The 18,790-nt window shown below is 37.7% G+C and overlaps 5 protein-coding genes across 7 annotated transcripts; 3 read left to right on the plus strand and 2 right to left on the minus strand.

Annotated features, from left to right (window-relative positions):
* Positions 1-768: 768 nt before the first annotated feature.
* On the plus strand, positions 769-10,061 carry 14-3-3epsilon (tyrosine 3-monooxygenase/tryptophan 5-monooxygenase activation protein epsilon). Its single transcript, XM_078181424.1, has 4 exons — positions 769-1,032; positions 4,320-4,626; positions 5,591-5,934; positions 6,466-10,061. Exons 1-4 carry the CDS (start codon positions 969-971, stop codon positions 6,519-6,521), a joined length of 771 nt encoding a protein of 256 aa, XP_078037550.1. The 5' UTR covers positions 769-968; the 3' UTR covers positions 6,522-10,061.
* Positions 10,062-11,260: 1,199 nt separating this feature from the next.
* Mdh2 (malate dehydrogenase 2) lies at positions 11,261-13,472 on the minus strand. 2 transcript variants are annotated; one of them, XM_078181421.1, is made up of 6 exons: positions 13,333-13,461; positions 12,940-13,056; positions 12,655-12,870; positions 12,222-12,494; positions 11,819-12,148; positions 11,261-11,751 (listed from the first exon to the last, which is right to left on the minus strand). In XM_078181421.1, exons 3-6 carry the CDS (start codon positions 12,847-12,849, stop codon positions 11,623-11,625), a joined length of 927 nt encoding a protein of 308 aa, XP_078037547.1. In that variant the 5' UTR covers positions 12,850-12,870; positions 12,940-13,056; positions 13,333-13,461; the 3' UTR covers positions 11,261-11,622. The 2 variants fall into 2 exon arrangements, with proteins under 2 accessions (XP_078037547.1, XP_078037546.1); XM_078181420.1 differs by lacking the exon at positions 12,940-13,056 and having other exon boundaries at positions 13,333-13,472.
* A 61-nt stretch (positions 13,473-13,533) lies between these two features.
* On the plus strand, positions 13,534-15,835 carry Tfb4 (transcription factor B4). 2 transcript variants are annotated; one of them, XM_078181423.1, is made up of 6 exons: positions 13,534-13,673; positions 14,238-14,734; positions 14,814-14,936; positions 15,056-15,191; positions 15,268-15,304; positions 15,397-15,835. In XM_078181423.1, exons 2-6 carry the CDS (start codon positions 14,363-14,365, stop codon positions 15,470-15,472), a joined length of 744 nt encoding a protein of 247 aa, XP_078037549.1. In that variant the 5' UTR covers positions 13,534-13,673; positions 14,238-14,362; the 3' UTR covers positions 15,473-15,835. The 2 variants fall into 2 exon arrangements, with proteins under 2 accessions (XP_078037549.1, XP_078037548.1); XM_078181422.1 differs by lacking the exon at positions 13,534-13,673 and adding an exon at positions 13,870-14,158.
* On the plus strand, positions 15,712-16,783 carry LOC144470376 (dynein axonemal light chain 1). Its single transcript, XM_078181425.1, has 4 exons — positions 15,712-15,831; positions 15,904-15,939; positions 16,007-16,155; positions 16,220-16,783. The coding sequence occupies exons 2-4, from the start codon at positions 15,937-15,939 to the stop codon at positions 16,611-16,613; spliced, it is 546 nt and encodes a 181-aa protein (XP_078037551.1). The 5' UTR covers positions 15,712-15,831; positions 15,904-15,936; the 3' UTR covers positions 16,614-16,783.
* A 12-nt stretch (positions 16,784-16,795) lies between these two features.
* Zpr1 (zinc finger protein Zpr1) lies at positions 16,796-18,520 on the minus strand. The gene is made up of 4 exons (XM_078181412.1): positions 18,405-18,520; positions 18,158-18,324; positions 17,422-18,097; positions 16,796-17,347 (listed from the first exon to the last, which is right to left on the minus strand). The coding sequence occupies exons 2-4, from the start codon at positions 18,278-18,280 to the stop codon at positions 16,812-16,814; spliced, it is 1,335 nt and encodes a 444-aa protein (XP_078037538.1). The 5' UTR covers positions 18,281-18,324; positions 18,405-18,520; the 3' UTR covers positions 16,796-16,811.
* Positions 18,521-18,790: the final 270 nt, after the last annotated feature.

Raw genomic sequence — 18,790 nt, forward strand, 5'->3', positions numbered from 1 at the left:
TACTTTATTACGTTCCGTTTTCGTAGCAAAGTTTTTCATTTATTTTTTCGTTGTAATCCTTGTTCCGGTCAGCCATTGTGCGTCATCGATTTTATGACGTGCGACTAAAATATATTCAAGTATTCGTTATTTATTGCAATCGCTAAGAAACTACGTTTTCTCGTACTGCAGCTTCAAACACTTCTATAATGGCGATTAAAATATTACTACAGATACATTTGCTTCCTTTGCAATTAGTGGAATATCCATATCACGTAACTTTCAGTTTATTTCCATGCAGTAACAATAAATATTGTACAAAACTTGTTAGATGAATTAATTCTAGAACGTTGAACTGAAATTTTACAATTGCAACAATATCCTTATGCTTAAAATTGAACAATTTGAGAAACAATTTAACATTTAATTTGTCCATTAGATAATGTAGTTGCAATTCAAATGCTCTACAATAATATCAGTAGAAATATCGATAAACGAAAACGATGATTTTTATTAAAATTTCATGAGATTTTTAAGGTTACTTTAAGTCGGTCGGTAGATTATTGTACTGGAGATATGTGTCTGAATGGATGTTGGCCTTCAGAAATCTGTTCATAAAAAGCTCGAAATTGCATAAACATCTGCAGTCCAATTATCAGTTATTTCAATTTCAAATGAAACTTGGCCAGGTTTTGATAGACCGGATATACGATTTTAACCGTCATGCGCGTGGGGATTTGGTGGCCGCCGAACGAATGACGTCACGAATGGCGTAGTAATACACGAGACAGGGAGCGCATGGCGAGTGGAGTGTCCGCAGAGGCTGCGCGAACTGGGAACTGCTTTCGATTGTTGGCGGGCGCCGCCATCTTGGTCAGTGAGCTTGCGAGTGGCTGTACGACGAGGTGTACGTATTTCGGTGAAACGAGGATTTCGTGCGATTTCCCTGGAACCTTTCGTCCGGCCCGTGAAATCTAGAAGCATCCAAGATGTCGTTACGGGAGGACAACGTTTACAAAGCGAAACTGGCGGAGCAGGCGGAGCGTTACGACGGTAAGTAGATATTTTCCGGGAAAGGACCCGGCTTGCGCCAAAATGAAATCCACGAAATCGGACAGACAGACAGAGGAGAGCACGGCCACAAAGAGAAAGGAGGTAGAACACGATCCTCGTGGGTCGCGACCCTATCGCATTCCGAATTTATTCGGATAGAATCGGGAACTACCTCGGTGAACCGACAAGTCATAACCCTGATATCGTGTGTCCAATCGGATCTGTCAAATGTCGTGGAAACGTCAAATACGACTAATCGCTACGATGATACGATATCGAGTCGCCGGTTCGACTGACCGGTTTTCCTTTATTTCTTCATTTTTAAAAAATGGGCTGGCCCTTCGATTCTGTCACCGGTCCGCTAGACTCTGTCATGGTACCTCAAAATTACACGGACTGTGACGACTAGGCCGCGGGTACTCTAAACCTTCAGAGAGTTCGACCTTTCTAGAGCTGTGCATTGTTTCATCGAAAGCTGGTCAACGCCGTTGCTAGGCGTACTGTCCGTCTCGAGTACTTTAGGAGGCCTTACGGCAGATAACTGGACAAAGTCGGTCTTTCACCGACGCATGTGATGCATAGACACAGCACGACTCTTACCAATCGCCGACGGGTTATACTCCTCTTTCGACACGTAGTAATGCTTGCTCTGCTCGTGGTATTCGGCCTTGAAAACACAGAGAAATCGCACAACCTATCGAGCAACCGATCTATCGACTATGCTTTTCTGGTGGATCGGCTTGCGTTTTCCTAGGCTACGTATCCGGTGTCGTTAATCACCAGCCATTTTCCCCTATTACATACTCTACGTATCGTTCTACGTACTCACGTTCGCAGACTGTAGAAATTATTATTTGGATCTCTATGAAAATGAACCTGCAGTAAGGATACAGACTAGCTTAATAGTAACCGTCAAATCTTGGTAGTTCCTCGAATTTCTTTCTACAAGGTGTTTCCTTTTCGCTCGATCCATACTGGCTCAACTGAACATTTGACATTTATCATGCGCATAAAGTAGTCTGCCGATTCGTGGATAGGGTTTATTTATTGTTCACCGATTGGCTGGTCGAAATCGGCAGACAAGCGTTCTCGTGTCACGTGACATGTCAAAAAGATTTCCCTGTTGTAATGATTCTAAACGAAACAAGATTAATAACGACGATCGTTCATCCGGTTTTCAGAATTTAGTGCTCGCGTGGGCACATTATTCGAGACAGACACGTATTAACCGTCATAGTATGATACTAACGGTTCGGTAATTGCGCGCGCGACCGCGCCTGAATCCATCAAATCTGGAACGTTTTTCATTCGTATAATTATTACAGATTCAGTATTTAAGATCGCAGCATGTTATTTTCGCCCGCGATTCCTAACGACGCGGCTAGAGTGCTGTTTCATTTATTTTTTAATATACACTCAGGTCCGGGATTGACATCGTTAGACAAGTATTAAAAAACATGGAAATGCGTGCACACGCACGATCTTTCCGACGAAACAGGTAGCAAGCCTGAAGAATGACAGGGATGGAAGGGAAAGGAAGCGATAAGCGGGCTGAACGAGAGAGGAGAGGAGAGAATAGAGGTGGGGAAGGGCGATGGGCAAATTTGAGGGTTGCGAATGAGAGACCAAGTACGAGCGAGAGAGTGAGAGAGTGAGATCACGACGGAGGGTGAGAACGGTATCGGGGTGAGAGACAGCGAGAAGGTGGAGAGGGAAGGAAGAGGGGGCCATAGTAGAAGGAAAGTATTGATCTGTGCTCGCTATATCCTACGTTTCTGTAGACCTCCATCATTGTATACCGCGTTCACGGTAATTTTTAACCGGAACCACCATGAACTTGAGAACTATCGATGAGAACATTATTTAATCTGATAGATAACGAAAGAAGATCATTTTTATAGGTTCGATCTTTGCAGATTATTCAATGCAACGTCAGCAATATTTTGATTTATTATTTGCACTCAGAAATTATATGTACGTTCGATGGGTAGTACACGACAAAATGTTAACCGAAACTGTTTCTAGATATTTATTTAACCTGGTTTCAACCTGAGTTCAATCTGACCGTAGATACTACCATGACGCCACCCTTATCCTTTACGGGAAGATAATACAAAGAGGGTGCACATATATTGATCCTAATCGATAGATATATAAACAGGATAAAGAAATGATCGCATTGACGATTTTTAGATGATATCGATTGATTGTTTTATGATTTGTATTTTTGTTAGTAAGAGTCGTTCGAGAGTCGTTCGTTACGAGATAAAGAGTCAGGGTACCGGAATTCCGGATGTAAAGGCCGATAGACTGTGTTTTCAATCTGTCTCGTTGTCTCACGTCACTTTAATACCTTTTTTCATCTGGTCATCGATCTTGTTTCATGGGTATAAAAAATGTCGCCCTTTTCCATAAACACAGCACAGCAATTTTCATTATAATATGTTTTAGGAAATTCGCGGTTCTTAGTACTGTAATCGGAAAAATATTAGAATACGGATACACTGTGTTTCAAAAATATATGAACGATTATAATTTCAGTTAATTAATATTTATTGTAATCGGTTTAATTTAATTATCGTTGAAGTGTATTTGTCAATACTGTGAATGTAAAATATGTACTTATCGGAGCAAATAATTTCGTAAATATTTTCTGGTAATTGCAATTAAGTTAAAGTGTTTACAGACTTTGATGCGATAGTATATGTTTCGATCGATATCATTATTCTCGCATGCTTCGCACCTATAGATAATAAATACATAATAGTTAACAACTTCCTTGGAAAGTTCAAGGGGCAGCAGGTTAATATATGTATGTTCGCGCGCTCATCTTCTCACATCGAGGCTCGCCATCATCCCCAGATGAAACTAATAATATATCCACGCGGGGTAGCTACATATTAATAATCGATAAGTCATTTCCAATTCATTGCTCTGCCATGATTTTACATAATATTCTTTGTTCAAGTATCACTTCAAAATAACAGATCTTTATTAACACCAATGAACAATATTATTTTTCAGGGACCATACTAATCCTATCTGCGAAGATAGGAGACTCTTGATCTCTGAGGATAATTAGTATAAATTTATTTGCCAAAATATGGGAACAATTGCAACGTTTTTCTTCTATAAAATTCGACTTGTAATTAAGGAAATGTTTCCATATATTTTCAAGGACCAATAAACGTTGCTACTGTTTCATTGTTTCGCGTATATTTATGTTAAGTGGTTTTCACTATAATGGCATCGTTGTCGACGGCTATACCCGTCGATGTAATTTACAGAGATGGTTGAGGCGATGAAGAAGGTCGCTTCGCTGGACGTAGAGCTGACCGTCGAGGAGAGGAACCTCCTTTCTGTCGCATACAAAAATGTAATCGGGGCGAGAAGAGCGTCCTGGAGAATAATCTCTAGTATCGAACAAAAGGAGGAGAGCAAGGGCGCCGAAGGCAAGCTCGAGATGATTCGTCAGTACCGGTCCCAAGTCGAGAAAGAGCTGAAAGACATCTGCGCTGATATCCTCGGTGTCCTGGATAAACATCTGATTCCATATGCATCCACTGGCGAATCGAAGGTCTTTTATTACAAAATGTAAGGAGCCCTATACATTGACAAATATGTCCCGATTTTTAACACTTTACCTACTGGAAAGTATTCCTTTGCGAATAACCATTCTCAAAAAATAGTTGAACGTCTTAAAAAACTTTTCTAGTAGATAAAGTTCTAATTAAAATGTTAAGATCTGCAGTATATACTTTATAAATTGAGATGATATTGCTAGTTTCGAAATATTTTAGATGCTCTAAGCTTGTTTTAAATATCAAGCTTCTGCCTCGCTAGCGTGCTGGCGTTGATTAAAAGGCATTCAATGCGGAAGAACGTTTCGTTTCGGTCACTGGTTTTTAAGGTATTGGTTTTTAAAACTTGCCGCCGTCTGATTCGATAATTACTGGGATTGGAGTATCATTTTCAAATAAACGCTAATAAAATATTATTAGTTTAATAATCGAAGCTACTAATCTTTTGCTTCATTTTAACAAGGGACGCCTGTGGCTATACCCCCCCCCCCCCCCCCACAAATGCTAACTTTTATTGATTTATAGATAAATCAGATACTTTCTAGATGTCGGCATCTCATTAAATTTAATACTCTGATGAATAGTAATGTCAGATTACCAGAAAGAGAGAGAGAGAGGAGAGAACTTTACAGGGGGTATACCATAATCAGACTGTTAATGTTTGTGTAAATTCTCATTCTTGAGGACCAATATGTGAAAGCACGACATAAATAGAAACTTATTACGTTCAGTTTTTTGAAACTGTAGCTTTAACACTGAAGTTACTATTAAACGCTAAAAACGATTAGTATGTATTATAATGTCAATAGTTGTCATTGACAAAAATCTTGAAGCTGGTTGTGCTATCAGCAGTACTAGTTTTAGCTTTAATGGATGTAGCTTGAACTCACTGAATGATTGTGACAAAGTAGAAGAAAATGGAAGGAAGAAACAAAGGTAAAAATGAATGTAAAATGTTTAATTGAATGTAATTGTAGGAAGGGTGACTACCACCGTTACCTGGCCGAGTTCGCCATCGGTAACGACAGGAAGGAGGCAGCGGAGAACTCGCTAGTGGCTTACAAAGCAGCCAGCGACACTGCAATGACAGACCTGCCACCGACTCATCCCATCCGTTTAGGATTAGCGCTGAACTTCTCCGTGTTCTATTACGAGATACTGAACTGCCCAGACAGAGCGTGTCGCCTGGCGAAGGCAGCCTTTGACGATGCGATCGCGGAATTAGACACTTTATCCGAAGATAGTTACAAGGATTCCACCCTCATTATGCAGCTCCTCAGGGACAATTTGACTTTGTGGACGTCAGATATGCAAACAGAAGGTTAGTATGGTCCCAGGACACGGGAACGCTTTTTTAGCACTCTTTGAAACAACTCCATCAGGCCGTCAGAGAGCGGCATCGTGACGATCAATAATATATATTGCACCTACCGTGATAAAATCTTCCTTGTTATATGGAAGATTTTATCGCCCTGTTCCACAGCTAGCTAGTTAGTCTGCCAAGATTTTATTGCGAATTCAATTATTTTTTAAACACTACGTTTAACCTTGCAACGGTGGACATTTTTCCCACACCACCCTTACGGAGTTAAAAATTGTATTTCGGACAAAGAATCGCTGTTTTGTAATTTAGAGTTTGAGGCTGATCGTGAAAACCAGGCTGCTGCTATATCCACCAACGCTTGAACATATGCATACATCCCTTTTGAATCATCCGGTGAGCAAACCCCATCCTTTCCTGTTATCGTCCTTATAATGTTAACACATTGCCCACTCTTATCATGTGCACATGTTATAATTACACGACAACGAAAAAAAGTGTTTATAAAAGATTTCACATGTTCTTGTACAGGGGAGGATGAACAGAAGGAACAGCTGCCAGACGTGGAAGATCAGGACGTCTCGTAACTCTAACTGTAGTGAGTGTTACATTGCGTATATAAAACTGAGACACAGAAGAAAAACAAAAAAACTCTTAATAACTCGTAAGCAAAAGAAAACAACTCGGCAGGTGGCAGTTCGGGGTGGGATGGGGAGATCTTTAGCGATTGCGTGGCCCTAAAAACACGCACGTACGTACGGTTAATTCCAAACAAATAAAAAACCAAACAAATCATTCGATATAACACGCATTGAATTTACGAAGCACGCAGAAAGTACTCCTGCAAAGGACACGCACCTTGCGATAAAATAGAAATGGGAGACTGCAAAACAAAATGCATTTAGAGGGGCACTTTTCTTTGCCTTCTTCGCGATATACTGAGAGAAGAACCATGAGCAAGCAAACGAAAAACAAAAAATGCTGTCTTTACACTTGTGTATGCATGGCCAAACAAAAGCAAACGACAACCAGAAAAAAAGAGAAAAAAGCGAATTAACATGAACGAAGTCGAGAACGTGTTTCGAGCGCGGCTCATACGCGTGTATGGTCACCCAATATAGTAATAAAATGGAATGTAGCACGCCCTCTCAGTCCGTCGGGACGACGATCATCCCCCTCGCTTTCATCGGTTCCAGTGAGTGAGAACGAATTAACAAGTGTGTCCTACAACGTTTTACGAATAGTGAAAAAAGCATATCTGCTTTGATGTTTGACCGTCGATCGAAGTGCATTATTGCGTTCGTTTGTTTGACCTGCTCCCTTCAGCCCCACACCCCCTTCTCCGTCGATTACAAATCAATCTCCTTCCCCCCGGCCCATCGTCTCGATTTGTCCCCTCTGCTCGTCCAATTCTCCGCTTTTTTACTGCGCGCTCGATCGCTCTCGCATACCATACGAAGTTTAAATCCAATGTTAATTGTATGCGCGGGCAAAATCGAATGTAAAATTGGCCGTTCGTCTCAGGATGAGCAACATCGTTGTCTGCGGTGAGAGCGAAGACACGCGGTTTCACTGATTTTCCCTTTGGTATCATCCATTAGGGTTTGTCTGACCAACTGCCTGTCTCCGGCCCCGCCGTCCCTTTAACAAGATATTACCGAGGTATGTACTTCCGAACGAAGTCCGAATCCCAAGTAATTTCGTACGCGTGTAGCTCCCAGCATTATGGGTCACGATATCCTTCGTGTAGCCGTGGTTCTGTTTTGTCAAGGAAATGATGCGCATATGCAAAAGCGTCGTACTTAATGAAACACACGCAATAACTAAGTAATCAATCATTTTAGCAAGCTCAAAATTTTTCTTTTTCGACACCAAATAATAATACACAAAGCGAAAGGAGAGGAAAAGAACTTTGAAATACATGTGCGAGAAAACTGCAACCGTCTTCGACAACGTCGAACATTTTCTTTCCACTCACCTTCGATCCTTTTTCGCGATAAGTGAGACGATTACATCTTTTTCTATCTCTTTTTCTCTTTCTGTTTACAATTTCGTTCTTCTTTTTCAAATCGATGAAAAGCATGGACTATTAAGATACACCGAAAAGAAGTGTTGCTATAGATAACTTTTTTTAAGACGAAAAATTCGAAACAAAAAGAGTATAATATAAATTCCGTTATATCATCGTTATACACACGAGCAGAAGAAGCGAAAAACCAGTAGCCGTCTAGCTAGTCTGTAATATTATGGTTGTACTTTTTCATACACCCCATTGTGTAAAACTATAAAGATCGCTGTGGTATTACCAATTACAGAATAAACGATTGTATCCCGACTTTATTCGTCCGCGCTCACTTCACACGCCGACTCACTAATCCTCGATTATTCCATTGCGTTTTCTTGGTTCGTGTCTACCCGTTCGTAGTATTCGTATCATCGTTATCTTTTCCCTGTTCATTCTTTTTCATTATTGTATCCGTGAACCATTCCGTCGATTTCTATTTTCAGTATAACATTCCAACGGTAGTAGACAATTCGTTTGTTAGTCTGTTAGCACGAAATTTTGTTAAGTGTGGTAAAGAAGTAAGCTTTGCGACGCGATGTCGATCATTCACTCGTTCAAGTAACCAGCTGCGGTTATTTTTTCTATAAATTAGCACATATAAACTTCTATTTGCATAAAGATCTATTTGCAATCTAACTATTACTAACTATTCTATTAATATTATTTTTGTATCGCATAAGAACCGACGGTACTTCACAAATTAATTTTTCGTTTGTTAAACAGACATTGAACCGTTGCTGTGTGCTTATAATGGGAGAGTCTGATCTTGGTGATTCGTGTGTAAAAGCGTGCAGCAAAAAAGCGAGGCATGTTACATGAAAAAATAAAAACGAAAGGAACCGCGCGCAGATAATCGAGTTCTGCTTAGAAAATCGGTGTGCATTATCGTGCCCCTCCCCCCTGTATTTAGGTATTAATAACGATACAAATTGATAATCATGTTATAAAGTACGTTACAAAGAATAACTCAAAGTAATATCAACGGCACCGTAAGTAAGTATATGCGAGTAATTTTAAGAGCGTAAAATTAGGGTATCACGACGAAATCAATTGACGCGATTCGTTTTCGAACACCATTGAAGAAGAAACGAGAAATAAAAAATGAAAAAAAAAGGAATGATCTTTCGATGTGTGTGATCATCGAGAAATGTAGAAGTTAACACGCAAGGATGAAGATAAAGAAAAATAGAACGGGAAACTGCGCGATCGAAAATACGAAAATAGAGGAACAACGGAGGGATTGTAGAGAAAATTGGGGATCCATCGGCATAAGGAATTATATCATAGTAAATGCGGCAAGTGTTGGAGAGATTTAGGTACAATAAAAATTTGTCAGTGGCAACGAGCGGTGTAGTGGATTCCAAACGACGATAAACTGTCAGATACCTCATCCAATTACTTGCTTACGCGATGGATTAAAAACAAGATGAAGTAGCCCAACCGCGATAATAATTAATATCGTCCACGACGTAGCGTGACTCATAAGCGAATGAGAAAAAAGCAAATGAAAACTTGTAGAGTGTTCCCGACTAACAGTAACAATCGTAGGTAGACTGTTTGGTCACCTGGGTTGTCCGTAGGACCTACTAAGTCGAATAGACGATCGGTGTATCGATTCAAACCGCTTTTAAATCCTTTATTCAGAATCATTGTACGTGTTTAGCCAATTTTTACAAAGACACATCTACTTACTCCATCTCTTACTAGATGTACTCTACTTGCTCTTGTCTCTTTCCATCTCTCTCTCTTTCTCTCTCTCTCTTTTTCTCATTCTTTCTGTATTATAAATATTAGTTATCTGTAATTATCTTCAGTTCATTCCATCTTGTCGCTAACCCAGTTCAAGAGCGAATAATTAGACTTGGATATCAAAATTTATCGTCATTTGGAGGAGGCTAAATTTGTCTTTGTTTTTATTTTTTACGAACAATTCTTTCCCCAATTCGCATGCGTTCTCACACACTTCTCTGTACGTACTACAATCGATACAATTTTACCGGATACGACCTTTTTCTGTAAAACCACACACGTGAAAGCTACAAATAAAGTAATTACAACTCTCTATTCGTTCAATACATTATATATAAATTAAATTATGCTATACTATAAATTATTATATATTATTAAATTGTATTATAGATTAAATGCCAATCAAAATGTAAACAATTCATGTGCGTGATATCAAGGCGTTTTCTTTATATGATTCACTTTGCAGAGTGAATCATCCAACATTAAAGCCTGCTATGATATCTCTCGCGTTCATATTCAGCGATTGATTGTCCTTTTTGATATTAATTTAGCGAAAGTTCGTCGTGGTCAGGAAATGCCTCGGCCGTTCATTAACATCCACCTGTTTCAGAATTCGTTCTAAGACATTTGAATGTCTGTTCCAATCATGATCGAAGACAACCCTTTAGTCGATAATTCAAAATAGTTTCCAGATAAAAATTCCATTAAAAGAAACTACGATACTCACTTACAATAGAAGAAACCATCAGAAATTTTGAGATAATTCTGGATGCTGTTGTACATTATACACGAAAAGCTTGGTATAATCGAATTTCCATAATATTCAGTACGATATTATTGAAACGGAGAAAGTCTTTTATAAATTGTAACTGCGTTGGATATTAAGAGTATAAATTCATCCCCCAAACAGCTACATAATGTACGATTCCTTTTCATGATGCGTTAATCCTTAATTTACCTTGGGATTTTTAAATAACAACCCCCTTCCCCCGAGTGTCCGGTTGACTGGCAACGAAGGCTGAAAAACAATTAAGTGGCAACTGAAAATTTTGTCGCTCTAATAAACGTATGGATTATAGAGTGTTCCAATAAGGGTTTATCTCTTAATGAGAACAAGTAAGACCGATCCTTACAATTTATCTTAATATTTTGTGGTTCTTTTTCTAAGTCTGCCTTCAACGGATTTTCGACGGTAATATCTGGCCTATTAAGCGACGATGTCGAGTACTTTCTTGAGGGTGTACTAACATTTCTCTTCAGGGTGGTCGGTGTGATTACTTTTAGCGACAACTGAAGTAATGGGACCAGAGGAAGAGGCGACAGTGGTGGAAATATCTTTTTCCTAGGTTTTCTCCAATGTCTTCAGCTCTTGCATCATTATCTCATTGTTTTCGGCCAACTTACTATCTTTGTCTATTGCAGACCCCTGCGGCAAGGATAACAGACGAAACATCGCTGTTCATACTTGTCTACAATCAATCAGATTATCTGAACGACAAAGGTGATAGCAAAAATAATGTTTATTTGTTGATTGATTGTTTTATTTTAAACTGTCTACATTAAATTTCAAGATTCAACATTGTTTTTCTTTCCTAATCAAGGCCTATGAGTATTGTTCGTATGGTAATAAAATCGTTTGCTTTGTTTTTTGGATCTTGTACGTTTATTTACTGGTTCGTAAAGAATGGATTTGGATTTGTTTTATACGGTATACGAGATGGGCTTATCTACTGATTGGCATGTCGAAAGGATTCCCCTTTCGAATACAACGATTCGCGTACAACGCGAGGATTGTTGTAACGAATACTGATAACCGTCGATTCCTTCCAGTTCATGGTCAATCACACCTCTATCTAGTTCCAAATTAACGGCATTCACTTCTTGTTTATGAAATCTTCTCCTTTCTGAATATTCTTCTTGAGTTCTGGAATAGCTTCGTCCAATAGCTTCTTCTCGTAACTGCTAAGAGTGCCAAGGCCAAGATTCTTTTCGACTCCCCCTTTCTATGAGCAGATATAAATGATATATTATCTGCAGAAGTTTAGGCTTTCGTTGAGATATTTTACTTACGCCCAAGACAACAGGTGTCGAGAAGTATTTCGACGGTGTAACGTCGGACTTCACATAAGAACACTCAATAATACCCTGTTCACCGTTCAGTGCTCTGACCAACGACAAACCGAATCGAGCACCTGCATATGCCATCGACAACGTGGCAGAGCCTGTACCCGCCTTCGCTTTAACAACCTCCGTACCCGCTTCCTGAATTCTCAGAGTGAGTGCTTTCAATTGATCCTCGGGGAAGGAGACTGATGGCTTGCATTGTGAGATAAGTGGAATAATAGTGATACCACTGTGTCCTCCGATAACCGGTACCGACGTTTTCTGTGGATCAAGACCCTAAAAAAAACATAGATTAGATACTGAGGTCTTAAACATTGAATCTTATTCTGTGCATATATTTTGAACTAACTTTAGCTTCAGCGATAAACGTATTTGCTCTGACAATATCTAGTGTGGTGACACCAAATAATCTTTTAGGATCATAAACACCAGCCTTCTGCAATACCTCAGCAGCAATAGGTACTGTACTGTTAACTGGATTTGAAATAATTGCAATAAGTGCTTTTGGAGAGCTCTGTGCCACAGCCTGAACAAGATCTCTTACTATAGATGCATTCGTATTAAAAAGATCATCTCTGGTCATTCCTGGTTTACGTGGTACACCAGCAGGTATGATGACTACCTATAGCAAATAATATTCTTACATAATTACACATATATATGTATGTATGTATATATATTATATTATACATGTATATATAATATAATATATCTTCAAGCAGAAAGGAATTCAGTATCTACAGTAGGAAATTCCACTGCGATGTATAAAATAGGAAACATACCTGAGCTCCTTTGACAGAGTCATTCAATTCATTAGGTCCAGTGTATGCTTTTACTTTAGCTTTTGTATCCATATGTGAGAGATCGGCAGCGACACCTGGCGTGTTCACGATATCGTATAAAGATAATTCGGTAACGAGAGGAGACTGTTTCAAGAGCAACGACAGCGGTTGTCCGATTCCACCGCTGGCGCCCATGACTGCGACCTTGGCATCGCGCTGAAAGATAAAGCAGAAATTAACATGGTTCAAATGTATTTTTCATTGTCAGGACATTCTGATGATTACTTTTTTTAGAAGTCCAAATTTAGACGCATGCGGTTACCAGAAACGTCAAGAACCATCTTGAAGAGCATTCAAACGAACGCATTGCCGATCGCAAAGTCAATCACATTATCGTCGATGCTATTGTATAATATTGACTTAATTAGACTTGCAGTAACGGGTAATAATAATTATCCTATTTTTTGTACATTATTCTTGTCGCAAGACGAAAAGTGGTTGCATAACAATTTTGAATACATATCTACCATTGCGAAGATAAAGAATCAGCCGCAAAAAATTAAGGTCCCAAGTCTCTTACATGATTTATCTAATGTGCGAAATGTGAAATGCAAATCATACGTGTAAAAAGAATGATTTAGCTGACCGGCAGTGTTTATAAATCGTTGTGGGACTTACTCTGACACTCGTCGAGAGCCCTTTGGCTCCTTGTTGAGCGACGGACAACGTGGGCTTCAGAATTCGTGGCAGCATGTTCAGGCAGCGGAACTTCGAGTAGTAATGTAACAGTAATGGATTTCAAGTTCGTGAAGACGACGTTCGATAACCTTTCAAAGACACCCTGGTGACCTCAATAATGTTCCACGTTCGTTCCGATTCCCTTCAACCAATCGGCTAACAACCCACTACAAAATACGTTTGCAACCATGCGCGTTTTCGCATGGATTATTTGCGCACGTCTCTGACTGTTGCATAAAAGGTGATCGGGCGGGAACTTTTAAAGAAAGCGTTAAAAATGTGTATGTATTTTCAACTGTATTTTTTAAAATCATGTACTTAACTTGTCAGTCCTGTCAAACAGTGTCCATTCAGAGTTGTGAATGTATAATTGCTACCAGCAGTCAACACTATTTGCATACCTATGGACATGGATACTGACACGTATTGAAAACAATGTTTATGCATATATACAAATACATATATATACACGAACTAAGTTGGGAAAGGTTAACAATATTCTACAAATAAATTATAAATTAAAAATGTTTTTATTTATGGACTCCTCCAAAAAGTTCGTAGAGTGTAATTTCCTTTCAATTCTGCTGGTACATAAACCTTAGTCGTTGGTATGTACGCATAGGTTGTTTGTACCTGTTTACCTAAATTTTTTGGAAAGTTGAGAGGATTAATAAAAATGATCGAAATGTGTTGTTAAAAAACTGTGTGTATAATTATTGTTAGACACATTAGTCGCGTTAGCTTGATCAATTTGAAATGACAAGCGGTAAGTTCGGATTATTTAACCTATATCAGTAGCTGTTTCAACCTACAAAAATGTTTAAAGATCATCGTATTTGTTTCAGAAATAGAAACAAGCTTGTTGACAATTGTACTGGATGTGAATCCAGTGCAAAGAATAGTGAAACAAGAAACAAAAGTGTTAACACAATGTTTGGACTCTACTATCGTTTTTGCAAATGCACACTTGATGCAATCATCTAATAACCAATTAGCTATAATAGCGTGTCATAGCCATGGAGCAAGATTTTTGTATCCTTGTGAGAAACCTTCGGAAATTCGACAAATTGATGGACAGTATGAAAAGTTTACTATGGTGGAGCGTACTATCAGACAGCAGTTGCAACAAGTAATCAATGAAATTTCTATGGACAAGCCTTTAAATGGAGAAAGTCTGCTATCAGGAGCATTGACTATGGCACTCTGTTATGTAGCAAGATTAGAAAGAGAAAAAGTTGCTGGTCAAAAATTATATTCTAGAATACTTGTCATCACAGCTAGCAATGATTCAGCTACTCAATACATGAATTATATGAATATATTTTTTACCGCCCAAAAAATGGTTTGTCAGTGTTATTGCTTATTAATGTACGTGTCATATGTTTAAGTAAGTAACTAATGCTTATTATTCAAAAATGCAGGGTATAATATTGGATGTCTGTAGCCTGGATCAGGAACTGACTCTACTTCAGCAGGGCTGCGATATAACTGGTGGAAATTATTTAAAAGTTCCCCACTTAAGTGGCTTACTGCAATACTTACTAGTAAGCAAAATGTAGTATTTATTCATACTTTTTTACTGCATGCATATCTGAACCCTAGAGTCAAGGATTCAGATATGATTTGAGCTTTGTTATTTAAAAGCAAACATTTGTCTGCTTAGTGGATATTTCTGCCAGATCCAAATGTTAGGTCAAAGCTAGTACTTCCTCCACCTGTGAAAGTGGACTACAGGGCAGCATGTTTCTGTCATCAAGAATTAATAGATATTGGCTATGTGTGCTCCATATGTTTATCAAGTAAATAAAACTCTACAATATTTTAAACATTTTTAATGTACATACGATACACTGATTCATTGATTTTTTTTTACAGTATTCTGCAAATTCAGTCCAATATGCACAACTTGTCAGTATGTATTTTAATAGTATTGATCTATTACAATTACTTATATTATATGTATGTACTTGGGAAAATAATTTACGTTTTATCATCTTCTTACAGCACAGTATTCAAAATGCCAGGTCCTATACCTATGAAAATGAAAAAGAAGAAGAAAAATTTGGATATAGTTCACTAGTTGTATTTAACTTAAAATTTTTTACTATAGAAATTTTCTATCTAAATACATATTTTCTCACCATATATCACATATAAATAAGAGTAATTAATATCTTGGCTGTGAAGTTTGTTTGTCTTTCTGTTGAATCTTCTTTGTACTTTATCTTTTATTCATTCTCAATTCGGTGCGCTTAACAATTAAAAAATGTTAGTCTCGAATGTTTTAATAGCCAAGATTTAAATTACTACTATTGTTATATATTAATTATGTATTGAATGTTTTCGTGATACGAAAAATCCAAGATCACAATTGTAGTTGTCAAATGTACACTCTCCGACTGATTTGAAGTTATGAGTTTAATGAAGCTTGTTCATGTTGTGAGATTGACTTCTATTTCTTACACATTGTTTATAATTCTGTTACGTGGTGATAGTAACTATCTGTTTTAGTAACTACCAGCCTTTGAATTAGTTCTATCAGTTATGGTAATTATCATTTTTTAAATATGAAATAATTTTTATCAGTATATTTTGTATATAATATTTTCAACAGGCTAAGTCAACAACTTGTAAGGATGCCATTCAACGATGGGAAGAAAAAACTGGTTTAACCGCCAGTGAACAAACTGAAATCAACTTATCCTTTCAATGGCCTCCTATTGAGAAAATGGACAACAACTTAGCAGCTCTAACATCTGTACAGTTAGTATTGAATTATTTAACGTCCAACTCCCTGACACAGTTGCAAACATCTTCTATACTTTAGAAAATTATCTCTCTCAACAAACATGATAGAGAAGATCAGTGGTATCAATTCCTTGAAGAACTTGAGAATTCTATCTATTGGGCGCAACTATATCAAAACATTTTCCGGTTTAGAAGCGGTGGGGGAGCATTTAGAAGAATTGTGGATATCTTACAATCAGATCGAGAAAATTAAAGGTGTGAATGTTTTGAAAGCTCTAAAAGTCCTTTACATGTCCAATAATTTGGTGAAAGACTGGGCGGAATTCAATCGTTTGCAAGAAATACCACATCTTGAGGATTTATTGTTTATTAACAATCCTATCTGCGAAAACGTGGACGTAGAATTTTGGCGTAGTCAAGTCATTAAAAGGCTGCCCAAATTGAAGAAATTGGATGCTATACCCATTGTTTAAATATTTTTAAATGACTACGTTCAATCTAATCGTAATTTAATGAAATCTATATGGTTAATAAAAAGTTGAGTCTTGTTAAAAATCTTGCAACAAGATTGCACAATATGTATTTACATAACACAGTATGTATACATTTATGATACATTTTTTTTTATCAAATATGATACATTAGATTGATATCGTCTCTGCAATGAGTAGTTAGTAATTCTCGACCTTCATATCATTCAGACCAAGTTCCTCATTCTGTTCATAACTTCTTTCGTATTTGGTGATCTTCAAACCAGAATCGATTCCATCATCTGATAGACTTTGTATGTAGCTGTTACCTGCTGCATCATCTAATATCAAAGTTATTTTTCGCTTTCCTTCTAGTATCTCGTCTAAATGCGATAGAAACGTTTCCATTTTCTTCACGATTTCCTCATCGCTGCTATCCCCAGTAAACGCCGTTGATGACGATAACTGATCTTTAACCGCCATTAAAATACCCTCGACGGTGGTAAATCGTCCACCTAAAGCAGTAGATCCAACTTCCAGTTCCAATTCTGGTATCTCCATGTAACAAGTTTCCGATTTTAATAGATCTCGACTGAAGTCTTCTTTTCCGGCAACGGTCACTTCTATTTTCACTCCTTGGGATTCAATACCTCCCCCGCTTTTAACTTCGTTAGTTCGGTGACCACAAGATTCACAGACTGTTGCCATGATCACCACCTCTTTAAAATGTGGTATGTCTAAATAATCAATTAAGGATAGTAAAATTATCAATAAGAGCGCAAAATTAGTATTAACTATTATGAAAGGATACTTGTCATTTTCATGTTGGTTTCACATGGACAATTACATTCTGGGCAGTTCGTTCTAAATGAAAGAACTTCACCCTCAATTTCTTCTAACGTATATTCTCCTTCTTTTATAGGTTTTAGTAGAACATTGTCTGAATTTTCGTTGTAGATCCCTAACGTGTGATCTTGATCTGTTGTTCTCTTAAATTTAACAACAGTGCACTTTGCATCCTTCAAGGGTGCATTTGGATTCTCTATGTGAGACTCTCCCGATATGTCCTCTAATGTAATAGTGAAAGGTTCCTTCACCAATTTCAACTTCCTCAATTTCTCAAGAAACTGATCAATTTGTGCAGCTGAATCTGGATTTTCTTTTCTTCTGGCAGGTTGGTCTTGTTCTAAACCAATTATTGCTCTTTGTATTATACCCTCTATCGTTGTAATTTCACCTTTTTGTGATCTGGATGGAATTTCAAAATCCAGAGATGGGATTTTTACACTGGTGTAATCAGACTTGATAACTTGACGGTTCAAGTCCTTAGGTGTTGTAACTTGCAATGTTATTCTAATGCCTTTCTCTTGAATTTTTCCACTATTCTGTATCTCGTTATTCTGATAGCCACAATGTTCACAGTCGAATGACATTACCACAATGTCCTTATAATGTGGAATTTTTGTCAACAGTAATCTGGTGGTACCCTGTTAAATAATATTTTGGTTATAATACATGAGAGCGTACTAAAGATTTAAGTACATTACATTTTGTCCGCAATTTATGCAAAGACTCTCGATCTCTGTAATTTCTGGCTCTGGATCGTCTGCCGTCAAATTCCGAAATAACGGTTTTGTCTTTCCTTCGATTATTATTTTATTTTCCGCCATTTTTAGGTTATATGTACCTCGTATATCCGATCGGTGAAAAAAATCTATTTTTAAAAAAGTCAAGATAAATCATTGGTTTTCGTTTACATACGTTCCATGTTTTCGTTTCGGAGACGATTTCTACCTGTGCAACGAGTGTTTGGAAATTAAAACCATCACCTGGTTTATTCCAAAACAATATGTAATCAAAACATGTTTCAGTTCTACACATGCTAGAAAGTTCTATAGTATAGTCTCCAGATCTAGATACAGAATAACAAATATCTAGCAATTAAATTACTAGACATTCAGGCGAAAAAGTAACTAAAAACTGTTTTCCACACTCTGGTGAAAAGATCTCGAAGCTTCGATCCTAAACAACATTTGTAGATCTTAAAGCCAACTTCAAGCGTAGCATTTGAATCAGTTTAAACCACATAATAAAACATCTCATTAACGATATCGTACAACGATAGCATAAATGATCTAATAAATCAATTTTACGAATTTTATTCTCGCATACACGATTCT

This window comes from Augochlora pura, chromosome 5 (genome assembly GCF_028453695.1).
Source record: "Augochlora pura isolate Apur16 chromosome 5, APUR_v2.2.1, whole genome shotgun sequence".
Taxonomy (NCBI): domain Eukaryota; kingdom Metazoa; phylum Arthropoda; class Insecta; order Hymenoptera; family Halictidae; genus Augochlora; species Augochlora pura.